This window comes from Rosa rugosa, chromosome 6 (assembly GCF_958449725.1).
Source record: "Rosa rugosa chromosome 6, drRosRugo1.1, whole genome shotgun sequence".
Classification (NCBI taxonomy): domain Eukaryota; kingdom Viridiplantae; phylum Streptophyta; class Magnoliopsida; order Rosales; family Rosaceae; genus Rosa; species Rosa rugosa.
The window spans coordinates 872,966-895,325 of NC_084825.1; the positions used below are offsets into that span (position 1 = coordinate 872,966).

The 22,360-nt window shown below is 38.6% G+C and overlaps 2 protein-coding genes and 2 long non-coding RNA genes across 5 annotated transcripts; 3 read left to right on the plus strand and 1 right to left on the minus strand.

The window, feature by feature from the left end:
• Positions 1 to 1,424: 1,424 nt before the first annotated feature.
• Positions 1,425 to 7,938, minus strand: LOC133713800 (GTP-binding nuclear protein Ran1B-like). 2 transcript variants are annotated; one of them, XR_009848248.1, is made up of 4 exons: positions 7,856 to 7,938; positions 7,581 to 7,760; positions 7,296 to 7,355; positions 1,425 to 1,736 (listed from the first exon to the last, which is right to left on the minus strand). XR_009848248.1 is itself a non-coding variant. In XM_062139832.1 (2 exons), exons 1-2 carry the CDS (start codon positions 7,918 to 7,920, stop codon positions 7,577 to 7,579), a joined length of 249 nt encoding a protein of 82 aa, XP_061995816.1. In that variant the 5' UTR covers positions 7,921 to 7,932; the 3' UTR covers positions 7,363 to 7,576. The 2 variants fall into 2 exon arrangements, 1 of the variants encoding a protein (XP_061995816.1); XM_062139832.1 differs by lacking the exons at positions 1,425 to 1,736; positions 7,296 to 7,355 and having other exon boundaries at positions 7,363 to 7,760; positions 7,856 to 7,932.
• Positions 2,047 to 3,953, plus strand: LOC133713750 (uncharacterized). Its single transcript, XR_009848233.1, has 3 exons — positions 2,047 to 2,862; positions 2,973 to 3,527; positions 3,629 to 3,953. It is a non-coding gene; the product is annotated as an uncharacterized LOC133713750 (long non-coding RNA).
• LOC133713966 (uncharacterized) lies at positions 4,659 to 5,814 on the plus strand. The gene is made up of 4 exons (XR_009848371.1): positions 4,659 to 4,952; positions 5,070 to 5,131; positions 5,385 to 5,444; positions 5,556 to 5,814. It is a non-coding gene; the product is annotated as an uncharacterized LOC133713966 (long non-coding RNA).
• Positions 7,939 to 14,631: 6,693 nt separating the features above from the next.
• LOC133714714 (O-fucosyltransferase 20-like) lies at positions 14,632 to 18,602 on the plus strand. The gene is made up of 6 exons (XM_062140930.1): positions 14,632 to 15,718; positions 15,992 to 16,160; positions 16,733 to 16,822; positions 17,033 to 17,316; positions 17,431 to 17,689; positions 17,916 to 18,602. Exons 1-6 carry the CDS (start codon positions 15,024 to 15,026, stop codon positions 18,150 to 18,152), a joined length of 1,734 nt encoding a protein of 577 aa, XP_061996914.1. The 5' UTR covers positions 14,632 to 15,023; the 3' UTR covers positions 18,153 to 18,602.
• The last annotated feature ends 3,758 nt before the right edge of the window (positions 18,603 to 22,360 follow it).

Sequence of the window (22,360 nt, forward strand, 5' to 3'; positions counted from 1 at the left end):
ACTAATTTTACGTATGCTATATTCCCATGTTAATTCAGCTTGGGATACATATACATAATATGTATGGATAACTTCAATTATTTGTTTGCATGACCAACTTTACGTTGACACACTAGTAATTAAGATGATTGATATCCAATAAAGCAGCATATCTCTATGTACAAAGTGTAACTGTAACAGTAATAGAATATGCAATTGTACGTGACATCACAACTAAGACCTAGTTGTTCTTAGGGTTCTTCACAAGTAGTACATCGCGATGTATATATTATAATATTATATTACATACTTTATAATGGATGCTCATGTTGCCCTAGAAATACATCATAGCTTTTATTACGCAAGAGTTGTATGATTGAAGCATGTATAATGTGGTAGCTTAGCTTAGGAAGCTAGGGTGTGGGGTTTAGAACAGCCATGATGATGATTATCAAAGTATGTATGTAAGTTTGAAAGAGATGGATAAGGAGTTTGTTGAATATGGAATGAGAAAACGACATGAACAAAGGCACAGCTGGAGGCTGTAAGCTATGCCCATATATTGCTGATGGAATTAATAACAATTCTGAAGGACACCCACAAATATTTAATGGCTCATGTTATTGGTGCACTAGTCCGCTAATAATCATTATTTCATTACTCACCCACCCCCACAATTCCAGCTCCAATAATATCCATAGCCATCAGGTGCTCCCCTATTTGTTTGAAAGAAAAGTCGATATAGATGTCCATCGTCCATACTAATAATTATTCTTGTTTCTTACTACTTGTCTTTCACAATATAAGAGAAAACCTAGTTAATCACTTCACTAACAAGTTTCATCATTACATGTTTTGAGGTTCTTCTTGAAACCAAACACGATTGGCTGCTGGAGTTGTGATCGATATATCACAATCCATTGACATGTATGCTCCTTTCAAAATCAACTCATTCTACACGGTACCATTGTGGTTCACCCAATTATGGATCATGAATCGGTATATGCAATAATGGGTTGAGTAGTGATTAAGAAAGGTTAGAAAGCAGTCAAAGTACATACATGCAATAATGCATTGCAAAATGTAATGACTAAGAGATTATTGTCACTACAGGAAAACGAGTCATTTACGACGTGCTAAAAACGCCGTAAATGAAAATTTACGACGTGCAAATGCGTGCAAAAGTGCGCTCTTATAGACCGTGTCGTAAAAAAAAAAAAATTTAACTTTTTTACATTATGCACGCCGTAAATGATCCAAAAGCACGCCGTAGAATTTGTTTTGCACGCCGTAAATGACTCAAAAACACGCAGTAAAATTTGCTTTGCACGCCGTAAATTTTGCTTTAAGGCATGCTTTGCACGCCGTAAAATTTAGTTTAAGGCATACTTTGCACGCCGTAAATTTAATTTTTTTTAAATAAAAAAAAATCAATTCTCTATTGTTCCAATATCACCCAAAAGTTTTATAAATAAGAAGAATAACAAATTTGTCTAATTCTTTGCTTGTTGCAAAGAACCTTCACTTGTATAAAAAGTTGAGTAGTATACAAACAAATGTTGTGAAGCAATCACAAATGAAGCTTATAGCAAAACCAATAAAAAAAATAAACCTAAAGTACATAAGGGTGGATTGCCTCAACACAGCACATTCCACTTGAAAGACATCTTGTTTCTTAAGAGACCAGCTTCACTTTGGATCTTCATGATAAGTTTCAACACTTACAGATGCCTCTTGTGTCCCCATTGAAGTTGGAACTGGACAATATTGAATAAGACATTAATAAATAGATGGTCATAAGTCTGCTAAGTTATCAACACATACATCCTATAATGAAGATAAATTCCTAGAATTTACAGAACCAACAAGTGCTATTGGTAAGTGTTAAAACTTCTAAGTAGAGTTCATCAGAGTTTAAGGATACAACTAATGCCTAGACACCAAACAGAAACCATGTAAGCTTAAATTCTCAAATGGACACTACACCAATTTCGGAATCAGACAACACATATCAGACGACAGCAAACATTTTAACTGTCGTCTGAAATAATCAGACGACAGCAAGAAATATTCTGTCGTCTAAGTTTTCGAATCCAACAACAGTTTTTTCTTGGCTCTTGTGCAAAAGCATTTCAGACAATGGTTGATTTTTTTGATGTTGTTTGAATGAGTCAATTCAGACAACAGTTATTACGTGATGTTGTCCAAGGTTCATTTATACAATGGTTGATAAAAGATGTTGTCTGATTGTTTTTAATCAGATAACAGTTATTATTTCTCTGTTGTGCAATTACCATTAATACAATGGTTGAAAAATATGTCGTCTGATTGTTTTGATTCACACAACAGTTTTTCAGTTGTCTATTGTGCAACTCTCTTTCAGACAATATACTGAAATTGCTGTTGTCTGAGTTTTAGGGTTCAATAGATGCTTATTGGCGCCCTTCTTAATTGACTTGGCCAAATTTTCAATTTTTCATTTCCCACCATTAGGCCAAAACCCGAGCTCGCGCTTCTCTCTCTCAAAATCACTCTTCATCTCCCCGATCTCACCAGTTATTACCTCTCATCTCTCTCGTTCTCTTATCTTATCCTAAACAAGATTAGATCAGAGAGTCGGGTGTTCGAGAGGGCGGCCATACAAGGAAGGGCGAGCCCATCACAGTAAACCTTTCTCAGATCCAATCTCTCTGCGCCGATATGGACGGCCTCTGGCTCTCCCAACGCCGCCACCACCACTCGGACAAATATGACGACAGCCGCCGTGCCCAGCCCTATAATCTGTCCCTCAAAAAGGCCCAGCCCCCTCAGCCAGGCAAGAAGCAGTTCATCATCGAACCCTTCAAAGGTTTGGCCTCAATCCCAAAGCTCGCATCTGTCACGGTAATTACAATCTACCACTCTCCCTTCCCCAATTCGGCCTTGATTTTATGAATTTGTTTGCCATTTTGAGTTTGGGCTGATCTTAATTGCAATTGGGTTGAATGGAGCAGCCGAGAAGTGTATCAGGGTCGTCACAAAGCCCCTAGATCGCCTCCATTGCAGCCGCAGGTCATTCTTGTCACTTTTATCTTTCTGCGAGATGGTCATAGCTAGTATCTAACACAGTTGCTGCAACATGAAAAGTGCAGTAAACTAACTCAAATTGCTTAGAAGTCCTTGGAGGAGGGGAGTTTTTATCATGGCATTGAGGCATATCTTCTCACGTGTATCCGCTAAGACCAAGCCGGCTTCTATCCATGTTTGCAAAGAAAGCCAACCATGGTCGCCGAAGCACCACCGTCGAAGCTCCAATCCCAGATCGATTTCTCGATCGATTGGGTTATGTTCTCAATCGTCTCCTCCTAATAGAAGCTGAACTCATTGATGGCGAGGTCGTTGGTTTTAGGACCCTGGCGTTTTTGATCTGTATGAGGTAAAGGCTGTAATTCATCTTCTCGATCTTCATATGCAGGCCATCTATCATTTGATTTGCTTTTTTGAAGATGGTATTAGGCAAATAGGTGTGTCGATGTTCATAAACCATGTCTTGTTCAAGAAACACAAAGGTATATGCCACTTTGCTTTTGCTCTTCCCCAAATTTTCAATTGGCTTATTAGGTTGTTGAATGTTTTGACTCATTTTGAGCTTATGTATTGAATGTTGCAGAAACCCCATGCGTTTTGCCAGAGGGGAAACCAAGTAAGAACTTGTATAATTAAGTTGCATCCATATGCCCAACTGTAATATATTAGAGAGAAAATCATGTATGGGATTGAGTCATTTTACAATAAGCACATATGGGTATTTCTTCCTTATGTATCAAAAGAAATTTTGTATAACTAAAGGAGATTTTGTCCTGTTTTTTTATTTGCAGATTTTGTAAAATTGAAAGAACTGTTCTTTTTAGTGATATTATCCGAGCATGGCATCCCAGGAAACCTATCTTTTTTTACTTTTGAGCTATATTTTACAATGTTTAATTATGTCTTGATATCTGGCTATTATCCTACCTCAGTAAGCACATGGCTTTTTAGAAGTATATATGATTATGTTTGTGAAACACAAAGGCAGGACATTTCAACTTTGAGTTCTCACTGTTCCTAATCCTGAAATTATAAAGATTGCTCTTTTGACATTGAAATGAGACTAATTTGAGCTCATATATTGGATGTTACAGAAAGCGCATGTGTTTTGCCAGTGCAATCTGAGGAAAAACCAAGTAAGAATTCTGTCACCTATTTTCCTTCATATCGAAGATTATTGCGGTGCTATCGGATTTGTTTTGCTAGTTCAAAGTCTTACTGTTATGAACCAATTATTACGGTTATTGCTGGCTTTTGGAGGTTGATTTGCTGATTGACTGTTTACCCCAGTTCAGTTTTGTTTGTATGGAATGCCCAAGCATGTGTCAAGTCCCATGTTAGGTCAATTTGTAAGCCTACACAGAGAGCTACATCAGTGACAAATTGTAGATATCTGCACTGTATGTTGGATTTCTTTGGCGTATGTAATTGATCATAGGAAACTTGGTCAATGCTCCAATGAGTAGAGGGTAGTGCGTTATCACACCAGTATGACTCATCTTTGGGTCGCAATAGTTCGAAGACTGTGGATCAATAATCTTTAGTTTGGGAACATGCAAAGATTAATATCTTACATATACTGTTATACTTCTATGGTTGCAAAGAGTAATGCCCTAAAGAAAATTTTCTCATGTATTTCCTTAAATTGAAACATAATTTCATTTCTCTAGTTCAGTTTAGTATTTCTTTGTTCACTTTCTTTGCTATTCCTTCATTTACAATTGATTTTGTAAGTTAGTTACTTAAAATAGTAGAGATAATGTGGTTACACAAAAGGAGTTACTTATAACTGGGTTTGGAAGTTTTTGTTTATGCTGCTGGAAATGATATCTTAGCTTTTAATTTACTTTAACTCTACTTGCTGCAGATCCTAGTGTGCGCAGAGCAGGAAACGAGTCATTTAAAGGGTAAGGCAAATTTATTTCTTAATTGCTTCATATGTGTTTGTGTTTAAGAATAAGTATATATTTTAGTGAAAAGTGGGAAGAACATGTTATGTATCTGCTCATGGTTCTTATTTATAGGTAAAGAACATGAACTTGTCATATCCAATGCTAGGAGTGATGCTGATCATCTTGTTGAACTGGTATTGTTCCACCTAGCTCTTTTTTATAGCATTACGTCTTTTCTTGAGTACATAGAACTAAACATATGAAAGTCTACTGTACAGTAACAAATGTGATCATCATCTTGTGAGACTTTTCCCTTTGAAGTTTAACTAGGACAAGATTATGTCAAAAGTGATCTTCAGAACCTTAGCCATTATAGAGCATCCCTGACCTTAGATTCTCAGAAAATCTAGGTTCTGATTCCAGTGCAACGGTTATAATTTCTTGCAGCGGGTTACCTCAACTCAGCGAATGGCTGAGAGTTCAGTTCTTGATGCACATACTAGTGAAGTAAGTTTTCCAAAAACTGTATGTCTTCTTTCTAGCAGCATTTTCAGTAGATTTATATCTTCAGACTGCATGGTTTCTTCATGATTCTTACAGCAGTTATGACTCGTGCAGGCTCAAGAATCTAACAGTTACCGGCACTATGTGGCTTCAACAACCGAACGAGATGGTGGGGCAAATGCATTGTTTTCACTTATTTGTGAGGTTTAGGATGTTAATGCGCATCACATTTATGGACAAGTATAAGTTTATGGTTAGTGTTTTATGGTTAGGGTTAATGTTGGGATGGAATGACTTTGTTGAATATATGGATGAATGTATCGGATCTTTACATAAATGAATTTGTTTTGAATGTGTTGTCATTTGGATTCCATATATGTAGAATGTTGGTCTTTTGAATGTCTCTCAGACCATTCTATTCTAGCTAAAAACTATTGTCTAATAATTATTCATCATAAAATGCCTAGCAAAAACTGTTGTATGAGCTATCTAACTATAATACATTAAGGACTAAAAGAATGAGAAAGCCATTGTCTAGCAAAACAACAGACAACAGTTTTTCGGAGAAACCTATAATATCAATAATGGATAGACAAGGGGAATTTCAACTACATGTTGTCTGACCCAACCTTCAGACAACAGCAAGCATATAAGCCCCTGTTTTCTGACACAACCTTCAGACAACAGCAAGCATATAACCCGCTGTTGTTCTTTCTGGTATTCAGACAACAGACAGCATAGTAGTCGCTGTTGTAGTAAACTTTATCAGACGACAGTTTTTTGGTATTGTCTGATCCATGTATCAGACGGCATTGAGATAGACAACAGCAAAGTATATAATCAGACGACAGTGAAAAACTGTCGTCTGATTGAAAAATTGGTGTAGTGGGACTAATGAACAAGCATAGAAAACTACTTTTCATTTTCCTTAGTACAGTAACTACATTGAAAGGTGAAATAGTATACCTTCCTATCCTTCCAATGTAATCATCTATACAAGAATGCAAAGATATGTTGCTGCACCGGGAGGCCTTTGTGGCATTGCCATGGAAGCCTCTTACCTCACTGTTAATGCTCAAAGTCTGGCGGTAGCCAAACCTTCGTTTAACGCGGGTCCGGTGGGCGGACCGCTACTCTGTATACTTGGTGATCCTTGCTGGCTGCCAAATGAAAGACAGGGCGTCAGAGGGAGACCGCGTTGGGCGGTCTTCACTTCTCCGATGCCTAAGTCAGTTGATACATATAGGCAGCATAATAATAAATGAGTAGTTAATGCGTAATAATGAAGAGAGAAGAGAGGACCTTTTATAGGTGAGGAGAGGTCTGATCTTCTCTTTGTTTTCGATGTGGGACTGATGTGCTTCAGTTCCCAGTTTCAGTAGCTTCTGATGCCATCTTGGCAGAGTGCGTTGCGGCGCGTCAGTGGTGATCCCGGGGAACTCTTGTGCTCAGGCCGTGGCCCGCCTGGCTGCCTATCCGTGGGTCACTCCTTTGACGGTAGTTGGTACCTCTGGCGGTACGATGAGCGTGGCTGATTATAGCTAATTATGCTTTGCAAACGTACATGTAGGTACACCCACTGCATAGTGAACCAGTAAAACTTGAATCAAAGCCTTCTAACATTGTAGGTATATGTTTATCATGATATGTACAAGAACTTATGTGTGTGATACTAAGAAAATAGATCACTAAGAAAGCTAGTAACTTCATGAATTACAGAAAGTGTGCCCAATGTATGAAATCAAATCACTTTATCAATAGAAAATATACATATTTGCTATCATGAAACCTTTGGGAACTATGTTAAGTAAACTAACACCACGGAAAAGAATATAGATATGGAATAGAGTTTACCATGTTTATATTGAACCTTGCTGTAGCTATAGCAATCTGTGGTGCTAAGAACACGTCAGTCTGCAATTAGAAACATCTAATTGATCAGATTTGCTTTAAAGAGCTCAAATAGCTTGGGAAAAAAAAAACATCAATCAAGTCTCTTCTATTTCTGTAGAGAGAACAACAAAGACCATCAAAATTTCACACCTTTGCATAACAAAGTTAACAGAGCCAACAGAGGATAATATAAACCAAAAGTGAAGAGTGGTAAATGTACTGAATTAAAAGGCTTATAGAAATTACCCTGCAAGCTTTCTGGCAAGGTACAAGAAAGGTTTCTCAAAGTTGTAATTGCTCTTGGCAGAGATTTCATAGTACTGGAGATTTTTCTTCCTATGAAAGGTAACCTCCTGTGCTTTCATCTGCCTATTCTTTACATCCACCTTGTTTCCGCACAAAACAATCGGAATGTTCTCGCATACCCTGGAAGCAACAAAGAAAGCCAATTAGCTAGAAGACCATTAAGAATAAATAGGGACTGACATCAGTAGTAATATGGAATAAAACCCAACACAAACCTGCATAGGTCACGGTGCCATGTCGGGACATTCTTGTATGTCAAACGAGCAGTGACATCAAACATGATAATGGCACACTGTCCAGGAAATACTCTTCATTTCAGATGCTGAAAGCAGATCACTAATGCAGGAGAAAAGAGGTTAGTTCCAAAATAAGTTCCATTTTAGCACTGTATTATGTCCAGAGCAAGGGACAGAAAAAAAAATCTGATTTAAAAGTAGACCTGTAAATGGATCGGATTTGGATCGGATCGACCTAAATCCAAATCCGTTTACTTAAAAAAAAATTTGATCCAAACCCGCTCCGTTAACCCGGCGGATCGTTGATAGCTCGATCCAAATCCGTATCCGCCGGGTTAACGGATACCCGATCCGCTAATCCGACCCGTTATAATTTCAAATAATTTAAAATTTTAAATAGTAATATTAAATTTATATCATGATACCTCATAAGATATTAATAAAATATTAAAACAACATTAAAAGTATCACCAAAAGTAGAATTATATTATCAAAATTCTTAATGCTTCTTAGAATATTGGGTGATAGATTGTCCCTTAGATTTCTGCAAAAAAATTGTATTAGAAATTCTTCATATTTTATATTATATATATATATATATATATATATATATATATATATATATATATTTTTGAGAAAATTATATTTTATATTTTTTTAAAATAATAATATATTAATAAAAAATAATATTTTATTATTACAAAAACGGGCCGGATCATTAATGGATCGGATCAACCTAGATCCGTATTTGATCCGTTAAATAAATGGGTTAACGGATTCGGATCATTAACGGATCAACGGATCAAAACTTTCGATCCAAACCCGTCCAATAGTCACGGATCTGGAGCGGGTCCGGATCAAAATCCGGTCCATTTACAGGTCTATTTAAAAGTAAATAAACAAGAATTTCTAAGACCTATTGTTTGTTGTCAAATACCTACTCCTTGTGTCCACGTATCTGTTTCCTTAATGAGTGACAGCAAAAGCTGCATATGGCATTGATACTTATATATTCTATTGCATCTCATCATTTGCTCCTTAAATCTATGTGACCTCTCTACTGGAGGAACCTTTGTTAACATTTACCAAAAGGTCTGCATACTGAGTTTCCTAAATTAGTCTTCCTATTTTGAGGAAATTTCATCTTGATGTCAAGAAATAGGCTGCCAATTAAAAGTCTAGCACAACTGACAAAGTTATGAATGAAACCTTTTACTTATAAATAAGAAGCCATTTTAAAGTTTCTTATTTACTCCAAATCACAAATATTATAATCTCTGAAAAAAGCAGCTAAGCACAAGTCTTTCAATTGATAATTCCATTCTGAAACCCCAAACAGAGTTTAAGGGGAATTTAATCGAACACCTGGTGTGCGATAAACACCCACTTCCACAAAAACAATCATTTCAAGAGAAAAAATTGCATCGATCTATCTCAAAATTCATATTGAAAAAGAAAACGATTCTAGACTGAGAGTAACAATAATTCAGACAAACTCTTAACACAGACTCTAGCTAAGCAACCAACAAAGATATCAATAGCAACATCAATGGCCTCACAGAAATTTCAAATAAGCAAATTTCGATCATGATAAAATAAGATAGAGGTGTACCTTTGAATTTGTATGGTGCTTCAGAGCTGAATCATTGATGATAAGATCTCAGTTCTTCAGGTGCAGATGAAGCTCTGAGAGAGAGAGAAAGAGAGAGAGCAGAAATCAATTTAATCGAAAATGAATCAGGAAATTTCAAGGTTCGAAGATGCAAAATCCAAATACAAAATCAAATTCAACAGAAAGATCAGAAAACCTAAATCAAAGCACCGACGGCGAATTGCTTGTGAGCTGGTTCACCGACGGCGAGAGAAACGCTCTCCGGTTGCGGATGCAGAATCCAACATGAATAAGGAGGATTAGGAGGACGAATCTGATCTCGGCGGACTCGTGATTCGAGCTCTTGCGGTAATCGGTGATGGCGGTGCGACGTCGTACAGCGTCTTCCGTCTTGGTCGACGTCATCGCGGCGGTGCTTGGGAGGAGAAATGAGACAAAGGAAGGCCCGGCTCTCAAGGCTTTTGGGAGAAGAAGAAATCGATGGTTCTCGTCCCTTATCGGACGAGAGAGAGAGAGAGAGATCAGATAAGGGAGAGCGGGGTTTAAACCTCTGATATGAGAGGGAGAGATAATTAACAAATTTTCTAGCGCTTTTTTACTGCCAAAACACGGCGTGCTTTCAACGCACGCCCTAAATTTTGTTCTAAAAATGAGAGTTTTACGGCGTGTATTTAATGCACGCCTTAAATGATACTCATTTACGGCACGCATTAAATGTGCGCCGTAAATCACGTGTCGTGAATAATCATTTTTCCTGTAGTATGTGGAATAGAACCCGTGAAATTATTTATAACCTCACTTCACATCTCACTTGGACTTAGCGGGTGTGGTGTTTTTATTTCAGTAGACATTGATGTATTATTAAGAGATTCGTTCAATTATATTCCTCAAATTGTCATTTGCAATTTTTTCTCTTCAGCTTCTCCCTTCACTAAGAACATGAATCTTCTAGGGAATGGGAGACAAAACATTATGAAGGAGTCTCAAATATGAAAAAAAATCGATCAAAACCAGTACACTTTCTTCATCTTTGAACAAAAATTACCTCTTTTTATAACATCAACAAAAATATCATTTTGTCATTTTTGTAATAGGAAAAAAAAAGTAGTCATTTTGCCATGAAAATTGTCTATACTACATTTCATTTACAACTTTATTGTGAGATTTCAACATAAATTTTTGTCTTTAATGTCTCGTAGTCTTTCATAAACTATTGCAATGTTTTGCAATTTTCGTTAACTTTCGTAGTGTTTCATCTATAAAGGATATTTTAAATATTTCACGTGACAAAATGACCATTTTTGTTGAAGTCATGAAAAAAGGCTATTTTTATTCTCCAACTATTTAACATGCTTATTTTAGATAATCGTCTAATATAAAATAACAGAAGTTGTAGTCCTGCACTGGACCCAATATGGGTAGCCACATATCAGTTATATGGTTATATTGAGAAGACATAAATAAACAGAAATATTGAACCCACCACCATTGCCAACACCACGAGAATTCCTTGCCACAACACCATAATCCTAAGACCTTAAAGTATTTAAGGAGGTTTTCTTACTGAGAAATTCTTGCATAGGAGTTGCCGTACCACGTGGCGGTGCGGCCTTCCAATCAAAAGAAAGAAAAATTTCATTCTTTTCCGAAACTGCTCCTGGTTTTTAATGTGAAATACCCAAAATACCTCCCCTGCTTGGGTACTGATTGGGCAGCACCCGTACGTAAGTCTCTCTCTTTCTTACTTCAACCTTTTCAGAGTGAGTTGTTTGAAAAAATCATTACTATATGTTGGCAAATCTAGAAAGCCAGGAACGATGCCATTTTTGGAATCAACCGCTAATCCTGTTTCTGTTGTTGCAGCAGCTGCTGCAAATAACAAGAAACACTGATAACCAAACTGTGGTTACTAGTAATGTGCTTTCATCCTGCCAACCAAACTTAATTAGATGGCATGCTCTTAGTAGTGACTATGTTAAAATTAATTTTGATGGTTCAGTTTGTAAGGACTCTGCTGCAGGAGGTCGTGTGATCAAGGACTCCTATGGAAGACCTCTTATAGAAGCTGCTAGACATGTCGGTAATACAACAGTTCCAGTTGCGGAAGCCACTGTTTTGCTTAATAGCCTCACTTGTGCAAGGTGATATATTTAAAACTAGTCATAGATGCAATCAAAGGAGTAATAGCCCCACCTTGGAGATTAATCAAAATCATTGAAGACATAAAGAGAATTGCTACTCAGTTCCAGTCGATCTCCTTCAAGCATGTTTTGAGAGAAGCAAATTTTGTAGCAGATGCAGTAGCAAACTTAGGTCACAATACCTTGTAAATGCTTCTTGGACCAATAGGGTTCCAATTGAGGCTTCGAAAGCTTTGTTGTTTGATACTACAAACTCGGTTGCTCCAGAAGTTTTAATATCTAATTTATTTTACTTTCTTTAAAAAAAAAAACATAAGAGATCGAAACCAACCCAAACCCGAAAGACGTCAAAAATCAGTAGGAAAAAAAATCCCCTAAAAGAGGGAGCATGAAAGAGAGGAGAGCACATTAGAGCCCCCAAGGTAGACTGCACCCAAGAAAAGACGAGGCAAGGTCTAGATGTGTTACCAACAACTCAAAAGGTTGAGTGCCACCGCTCTGATACTTCTTGTAAAAACGTACACTAAGAACATGTTCAGCGGTTTGGTGGTGACCATGAAGAGCCAAAAAACGCTTCCACCGGCCTAAGCTTGACCAGCCAAATCAAGGTTTTTCATGACCGAGGCTAAGAAATAGGCGAGGCCCGTGACAAAAAGCTTGACCCAAGCTCGCCGGCTGCCAGCTCGGCCCAGCACCCATCGTGGCTGACGTCAGCGTCTGTTGTGGAGAGAGACACGCGATGAAGACCTTGCATTGGAACCAGTTTCTTGTCGCCTAGCACCGCAAAAGGCATATCGCGTGCTGCACCCATAATTTGTCGCATAGTGACAATGAAGGAGACGGAGGCGCCCACATGGAACAAAGCCGTTGGGTGGTTTGGATTTTTGAAACCAACGGTCAATTAATCTAGGCAGTTGGTTTTAATTAATTTGCAGATCTAACGGCTTCTAATTAAGCTATGTGTATATACATGTAGCGGTAACAAAAAAAATTGTAAAAAATTCTAAAATTTTTCCTATAAATACCTACCATTTATTTTACTTCTCACACCAAAAAAATTATCTTTCATACAAAGTGTTTCTTCCTCCTCCTATAGCTCTCTACTTCCAAATTTTTTCCTCCTCCTATATCCAATATGGCTGAACAAAGAGTAGATCAAAGTGTAGATGAAAATGCCGAATCTGGGACGAGATGGACGAATGAGGAAGACATTTAATTGTGCAAGTCTTGGAAATATGTGGGACAAAATCCGGCTTTGGGTAAAGATCGAAAGAAAACTGATCTATGGAAGGGTGTGAAGCACCACTATGCCGCAAATTGGAGTGGAAAGGTCTGAAAAAGCCCACACATCGTGGTGAAGCTACGAGTTCTGTTCCTAGCTTCGTTCCCTTTCCGAAAAGCTATAGCAATCACAATTCTGACACCGAATGCCAAATTTGCAGCAAACTGAATTTTCCCTTGTCACAATCAAGCTACTCTTCGATCCTTGTTGCCATCCGTTCTACATCAATTATCCATAAATGTCCATTATACCATCTATTTACATCAAATATATTTCAATTTTACAATAAACAAATTAATAAAAAATTCAATTAACAGTAATTGACCGGTCAAGAAACAGAACGGATGGAAACACATGTCCAGTGGCAGTGAACAATGTCTTGACCCAGTAACCTTAACATTTTCACCCAACGGATAAACTTGCTCTAACAGGAGTTATGTGACTTGTCATGGCAAGATGCCAGGATGTTTAAACTTGGCTATCAATAAAATGGGTTGCACAATTGCAATGCTGATCAAAATACTCTAAGATGGATGAATTGGGAGGGGGGGGGTCCCTATATCCGAAACCGAAGAGAAAAGGCAAGGAGAAAGCTCATGTGGCATGGGGTTGAGAAGTCACTATCTGCCACGTTGTCGATGATGCCAGCGTGGACATTCTGTGTGGGTTCCAGCTGGCATTTGCAGATCATTGAAGGAATAAAACCAGAAAAAGCTAATAAAGTTAGGCTGTTTGCTGCTTCGAGAGTCGGGTATGAAGCCCTAAAGATTAAACTCCAGGCTGTTTCGAGTTGGGAGAAAGAAAATGGCGGCAGACTCACATGCTTTGTTTGGTTTCCTACATATATGCCTATTTTCAATTCTAGTCAATCCAATCCAATTTCCTCGCAAACATATATACTACTACTATAATTTTTTTTTTTTTCTCGAATGAAAAATTTATATACTGCTAATTCAGTAAGTCTCATTTTAAACTATCAAATAATTTAATAATCAGAAAATGTGATTATAAATTAACATCATAAATAATTTTTTCTTTTAACTTATACCAATGTTGTATTCTTCAAAAATATACACTCTCGGCATGAGGGTGATGAATTAAACATCAAACAATTGGAGGAAAGAGGCACTAATATTATTTAGCTAGCTAATTTCTATGATGTGACCACAGAAGAAAAGGAAAGAGAAAAAGGAAAAAAAAAAAAGCTAATTTGTATGTATGATCAGTTTATTTAGTCACAATCACAGCTGGAATCCCTTGGAACACGACGAGATGTAAGTTGCACGACATACCCAGTCAATCAATAATTCAAAAAATTTTCAAAAAAAAAAAAAAATCAATAATTCAAAACTCTGTTTATATCACCCAACCACTACGCCACCCTCGGCCTATTACAATGTGCAGTTAATTAATTTCTACTGTGCCGCCTGTAACACGGTAATTAGGTTCCCCATACTGTTATTAAGGCTTAATTCATTGGTCAGAGAAAAAAACCATGAATTTGTAACACACATTAATCAATAATGTTATTAATTAGCTGGCAGCTATTGGTTTTGCCATGCAATGCACAGACATGACATTCTATTATGTGAATCATTGGCTTTGGTATGAGGAGGGAGTTTGAACCAACCCACTATTAGTCATACATGCTTATCATCAGGAACCAACTTACTAAACTCATATATAATTGCTAGATTCCTTCATTTGCAAAAAAATAAACTAAAAAAGTTAGGAGGAGAACAGGATTATATAGTTATCACCATCTTCATCCCACTTAGCTTAACTTAATTAGCTTTGATATATAAATAAGCAAAGCATAAGAGAATAAGCCAGAAGCCTCCTTAACCCACTTGTTCAAATCCGCGCTAGCTTTCCTCTCTTTCTTTTCAATTTTCATAAATAAACGTAAACGCGTACACAGCCTATCAGAGTTTCATGTTCCCGCCGCCTGTTTCCTATTAACCCATTGCCCCATTTTCTATATTCCACTCTCTCTGAATGGTCAATACTCAATACTTCAATGCTGCTAGTAAAGTAAAAGGAAGCTCATAAATAGAGAAAATCATCTAAACAAGAAGAAGAAGAGGAAACAGAGCCTCTCTCTGTCCACCAATGGCCAAGTCAAAAAGCAACAAGAACAAGGTCTCTTACATTTCAGTCCCTTCTCAGATAATCAATTCTTTGTCTGCATCTTCTCTTCAATCCCTCCTTACCTCACCCAAGAAATCATGTTCAAGGAGCAAAGCAAGGTACTTGAGCTTGCTGACCAAGTACAGGAGCCCAAGTTTCTGGGTTTTCTTCCTCTTCCTCTTTGGAATTCTTGGTATGCTCAAGTTGGGATTTAATTTAAACACTCTGATCCCTTATTCTCCTTACCCATGCGCCACAAGCCAGTTCCACGCCTTGGTCTCCTCAAATGGGTATTTGAAATCACACATGAGTATTGCCTCAAACGAAAATGGTCAGAAAGCTGAGGTCTTTGACAGTTTCAGCCATTCGCTTCCCTTGATTCTAAAGGAGAAGGAGGAGGAGCCCAAATCAGAACCAAACAGTGACAAGGCAATAAGTGACTTCTGGAAGCAACCAGATGGTTTGGGGTATAGGCCATGCTTGGATTTCACCCGGGACTATCAGAAGGCGAGTGTAGTGACAGTGAAGGACAGGACTAAATACCTGATGGTTGTGGTTGCCGGAGGGCTAAACCAGCAAAGGAACCAGATTGTTGATGCCGTGGTTATTGCTAGGATTCTTGGGGCAGCTTTGGTCGTTCCCATTTTGCAAGTCAATGTCATCTGGGGAGATGAAAGGTACATCATGTTTCTTACTCAAACAGATCACATTTAATCAGTTTGTGTTTTCCCTCGATGTGTCATTATCCATGTGCAACTTACGAATTTCCTATTTATAGCTTATATGAACTCCGTTCAATCACTTTAATCCCCAAATTGATTGAATCATATTCTTTCCTTCCATACTCGTTTTTCCTTCGTTTTTTTGAATAGCTTCCTATATGGTTAGGCTATTGCTGATATTGTACCTGAAAGTTGTTTCCTGTGTTTCTTGATTTGTGATGGATGCAGTGAATTTTCTGATATATTTGATATGGAGCACTTCAAGAAAGTTCTTGCTAATGATGTCCGTATAGTTTCTTCACTGCCATCAACACATATAATGACAAGGCCAGTGGAGGAGAAACGGACTCCTCTTCATGTTTCTCCTAGTTGGATCCGGTCACGCTATCTCAAGCGGGTGAGAATCATTACTGTCTTTGTTTGCTTTGAACCAATCCTCCTCCTCTTGTTTTTCAGAAGATTTTAATAGGGAATTATGAAATAGAGTAAAGATGCTTAGGCAGCTGTTAGTTTGCTGTAGATACTGCCACACATTTTGTTATTGTGGAGTTGAACTTATTTGTGGGCCTAGTGACGCACAAATGAGTTTGTGTGGGGTGTGATCTCCTGAAAAAGTATCAACTTTCAAGCAACTGCTGTTGTCTTCCTTTTGGTTTACTAGTGTTGCTGCAATGGGATGGAAATTGTTATAACTTGTTAAAATTATGCTCAAGCATGTGGTGATCAGTGATCGTACAAATATGAAGAGCCATCCATTTCAAGTCAATAGCTAAAGCTTACCAACTAATTGTAGTAGTTAAAGATGGATGTTCTGGATAGATAAACAGTATGTGCTGCCTTTAAACTAGAAAAAAAAAAAAAAACCAGAGTATTATAATTTCCTTTTTTCCTTTTTTGTTTTTGTTTTTAAGAGTATTTTTCCTTTGGCCTGTATCTATAACATCATCTTTTCTTTTTTTATCTCCACAGATTAAAAGAGAAGGAGTTTTGCTTCTTAGAGGCTTGGATTCAAGGCTTTCTAAGGATCTTCCTTCTGATCTTCAGAAGCTTCGTTGCAAGGTATTATACTGAACAAGTTAATTTCTTCCTACATGACTCACTGTGTTTCTTCTTTGTCCGTTGTATGATTGAAAATTATTGACTAGATTTCTACCATATTCACAAAACCTTTATTTTTGTATAGCAATCCCGGATCACTATGTCTAATTATTGAGATGAGATGAGGTTCTTGAGATGGCTGATTCTAACATCTCCTTTGCTTGATTTCAGGTTGCTTTTCATGCATTGAGGTTTGCTCCTCCAATTTTGGGAATTGGTAACAAGCTTGCGGAGAGGATGCGTAGCAAGGGACCCTACCTTGCCCTTCATCTAAGAATGGAGAAGGATGTATGGGTGAGGACTGGTTGCCTTCCTGGTCTGAGTCATGAATACGATGAGATAGTAAACAGCGAAAGGATACAACGGCCTGAGCTCCTAACTGCAAGATCAAACATGACTTACCATGAAAGAAAACTTGCTGGTCTCTGCCCCTTGAACGCCGTGGAAGTGACTAGGTAAGAAAGTTCTAGTCATATATAGGCATCTGCTTTTAGAAACTTGAGAGCAGTTTGCCAATAATGTTTTTCTATGCATCACAGTTGTCTAACAGGGAAAATTTTGTGTTTTAGGTTGCTAAAAGCTCTAGGAGCTCCTAAAGATGCAAGAATATATTGGGCTGGAGGGGAGCCATTGGGTGGAAGAGAAGCCTTGCTACCATTAACCCGGGAGTTTTCCCATTTTTACAATAAGGAAGATCTTGCATTGCCTGGTGAGCTAGAACCTTTTGCAAAAAGAGCTTCTGTCATGGCTGCCATTGATTACATAGTTTCTGAGAACAGTGATGTCTTCATGCCATCTCATGGAGGAAATATGGGCCATGCACTCCAGGTATACTAATTAATTATGGGTTTAGATATGCATGTTTGTGAGAGAAGTGTTACTAAGACCATGAAAACACTATATTTACTTGTTGCATTTCCTAAGTGGAATAACTTGAAACATTTATTTGTGTGAAGAGAGGATGCAACAGCTTATATGCATTGTAGGATTCAAAACTAATTACCTACATTGATGGGGCATTCCTTGACCAAAAGTGATTTGTATTCTTTTTCAGGGACAACGTGCCTATGCTGGTCACAAGAAGTATATAACACCAGACAAAAGGCATATGCTTCCTTATTTTCTGGACTCTTCGCTCCCTGAAGTAGAGTTTAATAGGATCATAAAGGAGTTGCACAGTGATTCCTTAGGGCAGCCAGACATTCGGATTAGTAAAGTTGGAAGAGATGTTACAAAGTATCCCATCCCGGAGTGTATGTGCAGTGATTCTCATGCTCATCCCCACTTGTGAGTCAATGCTGAATGTTTCCAGTATAGCAATGGACTGCTGCATACTAAGATTGAAACTCTAAGCAAATCCTTGAATTGGAGCCTTTGGAAAGTGGAATATTCTTCAGGGCAGTGATGGTTCTTTGGATAGCCATTTCTTGAGAACAATCGCGGACTCCACTCATTTTGTGAGTTTTCTCACTTATTTTTCCACCTTCCTTCCTTTGAGACACATTCAAGCAAAGCAACAAGTCGTCTGCCTTTTAAGGCAATAGTCTATGGTTCTGTGATGAAAAGGCAGCAGGTGAAGAAGGCGGCCCCCTAAATTCTTTGATTCGTTTTAGGAAGAATTCTTTTAGGATATATTTATATACCATATTGGTTTCGTTAATTTATTGTACTACTACATCGGTGTATTATAGAACATGCATGTAAGTAAATAAGTATAATCTAAAGTGATACTTTATAGATCCGTCTCCCTAGCTCACATGATGATAGAAATGACATATTCTGCCGTTCTGCATGCACAACAATTGCCTGGAATCTGTCTCTGTTGTACGAGAATTGTGATTGTGTTTATTATTGATAATAGGAGCCCTTTAAATAGGGAGTTACAAGGTACACAAAAGGTAATAGAATCCGAATACAATTGAATACATAGAACACTTTCCTATTACAACTCTAAACCCTAGTTTGTAGAGGCACACATTATGTTGACATCCTTCAACACTCTTCCTTGTGCCGCTCAAACTTGGCGATGACGCTTTGATTGTTGCCTCGTTAAAAACCTTGTCAGGTAACAAAAACCCTGTGGGACAAAAATAACCCTGGTCGAAGGACAAAAAGAGCACAACACGTCCTTCACTCTTCGAGATCTAACATGTAGACATCATACCTCCCCTGATGTCCATATCTCCCCCTGATTGCTACAATCATGGGAGTTCAGATAACTTCATTAATCCGATGCTCTTCACATGTTTCTCGAAGGTGGATTTTGGTAACGACTGAGTAAATAAGTCCGCTACATTATCCTCAGATCGGATTTGGTTCACTTCAATATTTAGAAGTGCCTGTTGTTGCTGATTGTAAAAGAACTTAGGCGATATATGCTTGGTGTTGCCGCCCTTGATGAAACCTAATTTCATTTGTTCAATACAAGTTGCATTATCCTCATAAATGCATGTAGTCTCATCTGTGGTAGACTTCAAACCACAAGTTCCACGAATATGTTTAACTATAGACCTTAGCCATATGCATTCTCGCACAGCTTCATGTAGAGCAATAATCTCTGCATGATTTGAGGAAGTAGCAACAAGGGTCTGCTTTATAGACCTCCAAGATATCGCAGTGCTTCCCATGGTAAAGACATAACCCGTTTGGGAGCGACCTTTGTGAGGGTCAGAGAGATACCCTGCATCAGCAAAACCCATCAAGACATCGTTGTCATTTTGATGGAGGGGAAGAGGAGCACGGAAGGTGGCGTTTTGCCTTGTGGAGTCCGATCCCACACTTCCGTTATTTCTTTTCTCTCTGTAGGGATAAAACAAGCCCATATCAATCGTACCTCTCAAGTATCGAAAGATTGTCTTTACACCAATCCAATGGCGGCGTGTTGGCGCAGAACTGTGTCGAGCTAACAAGTTCACTGCAAATGAGATATCCGGTCTTGTGCATTGAGCTAAGTACAATAATGCGCCTATTGCACTTAGATAGGACACTTCAGCCTGTAATAAGTCTTCGTCCTCATCCCTTGGACGAAATGGATCTTTTCCGGGCTCAAGACTACGGCCGATCATGGGAGTACTCACAGGCTTTGCTTTATCTTTGTCAAAGCGCCTTAGTAATTTTTGAGTATATGCTGACTGATGGATCATAATCCCAGCACTACGGTGCTCGAGCTCTAGTCCGAGACAAAATCGTGTTTTCCCAAGATCTTTCATCTCAAATTCGGATTTTAAGTATTTAGCAGTTTTCTTTAACTCATCTAGAGTTCCAATTAGGTTCATGTCATCGACATACACTGCTACAATTGCAAATCCGGAACTTGTCCTTTTTATAAACACGCATGGGCATATTTCATTGTTGACATATCCCTTCCCAATCAAGTAGTCACTTAGACGGTTATACCACATCCGTCCGAATTGTTTCAATCCATATAGTAAGCGTCTCAATCTTATTGAAAACGCGCTCCGTGGTTTAGAGCCACTTGACTTGGGTTATTGAAGTCCATCTGGAACCTTCATATATATCTCTGAATCTAGATCCCCATAGAGATATGCTGTAACCACATCCATAAGCTGCATGTCAAGTTTTTCGGAAACTACCAAACTGACAAGGCAGCAGAACGTTATAACGTCCATTACGGGAGAATATGTCTCCTCGTAGTCGATTCCAGGGTGTTGTGAGAAACCTTGCGCCACAAGGCGGGTTTTGTATCTAACAACCTCATTTTTCTCATTACGCTTTCTAACAAAGACCCATTTATGGCCAACAAGCTTTATATTTGGGGGTGTCAGCGTTATAGGCCCAAATACATGTCTCTTTGTTAGTGAATCCAATTCAACATGGATCGCATCTTTCCATTTAGTCCAATCTGCTCTTCGTTGACATTCTTCAACGGAGCGAGGTTCGATATCATCGTGTTCTATAATTCCTTGAGCTATAGAATATGCAGCAAATACATCATCAAGGATAATAGGATCTCGATTCAAAGTCTCATGTACACTAGTGTAATTCATGGAGATCTCCCTATTCCCTGGAATTGGTTCTACCATTGGAGCGTCCCCCAATGATGTCTCTTGGACATAACCATAATCCGGAATATCTTCATGAGACGGGTTATTTGTGTCGATGATTAATGGATCACTTTGTGCCAAACTCGCTTTCTTTCTTGGGCGAGAATCCATCGAACCTTTGGGCCTCCCACGTTTCCTTGCTGGGAGCCCGGCCTGAGCCACATTACCATCACTATTAGTGGTGGCGGCGCCATGCCCAATACCCCTTGGGGTGGCGCCATGTCCATGATTTTTAGGGACATCAATCCTTGCAGGCACGTTTGCAGCAGGTATATGTGATCTTGTAACTTTAGCGATATCAGAAAATGCGTCAGGCATAGAGTCTGCTATGTTATGAAGATCGAGAATTCTCCGCATTTTAATTCCGGACTGTACGGTTCGGGGATCAAGATGAGACAAAGTGGGGACAGACCATGACAATTCCTGTCGTTCCTGTTGAACATTATTGTTCTTATCTCTCCCTAACGACGGGAAGACTGTCTCATCATAGTGACAATCCGCAAATCTAGCGGTAAATAAATCGTCTGTCAAGGGTTCTAAGTAGCGGATAATAGTTGGAGAGTCATATCCAACATAAATGCCTAATCGTCTTTGAGGACCCATTTTGGTGCGCTGTGGCGGCGCAATTGGCACATAAACTGCACACCCAAATATGCGTAAGTGTGAGAAGTCAAGCTCATATCCAGTAAACAACTGGGACGCAGAAAAGGGTTAAGTGGCAGTAGGCCTCAGACGAATAAGCACAGCTGCATGCAATATTGCATATCCCCAAGCAGAAACAGGGAGATTGGTGCGCATAACCAATGCTCTAGCAACCATTTGAAGTCTTTTAATGGCAGCTTCTGCTAGACCATTTTGGGTGTGAACGTGAGGAACAGGGTGTTCAACCTCAATCCCAATGGACATGCAATAGTCATCCAAAGTTTTTGATGTAAACTCTCCAGCATTGTCAAGATGAATTGACTTAATGGGATGATCAGGGTGGTGAGCCCGTAACTTAATGATTTGTGCTAGGAGTTTAGCAAATGCAGCATTTCGTGTGGACAAAAGCATGACATGTGACCAGCGTGTCGATGCATCAACCAACACCATAAAATATCTAAATGGTCCGCAAGTTGGTTGGATAGGTCCACAAATATCACCTTGGATTGTTTGTAAGAATGGTATATTTTCTTTGGTGTCCTTTGCATAGGATGGTTTAGATCCTAACTTTGCTAAGGAGCAGGCTTTGCAAAACGAATGATGGGCTTTGGAAGCAACCAAGGAAGAATTTGGTTGTTCCACGAAGTCACAATTGACTTTAGAAGTAGAAAAAGGAACCAAGGAGGCATTAGTGGTGTCAATGCCACTGTTGGGCGGCAGGGGGTAGGCTGTTTTGGCTCTACCTTGGACCAAATTTTGGTTTTGACTTCTTTTCGTTTTGAAAAATGGATGT

Excerpts from the sequence above, each read along its gene's own strand:
- LOC133713800 (XM_062139832.1), bottom strand. The coding sequence starts at position 7,920 with ATGTTTGATGTCACTGCTCGTTTGACATACAAGAATGTCCCGACATGG. Across the intron at positions 7,761-7,855 it reads TGGCACCGTGACCTATGCAG|GGTATGCGAGAACATTCCGA; the intron begins GTTTGTGTTGGG and ends TGTTGCTTCCAG.
- LOC133714714 (XM_062140930.1), top strand. The coding sequence starts at position 15,024 with ATGGCCAAGTCAAAAAGCAACAAGAACAAGGTCTCTTACATTTCAGTC. Across the intron at positions 15,719-15,991 it reads GTCATCTGGGGAGATGAAAG|TGAATTTTCTGATATATTTG; the intron begins GTACATCATGTT and ends TGATGGATGCAG. Across the intron at positions 16,161-16,732 it reads GGTCACGCTATCTCAAGCGG|ATTAAAAGAGAAGGAGTTTT; the intron begins GTGAGAATCATT and ends TTATCTCCACAG.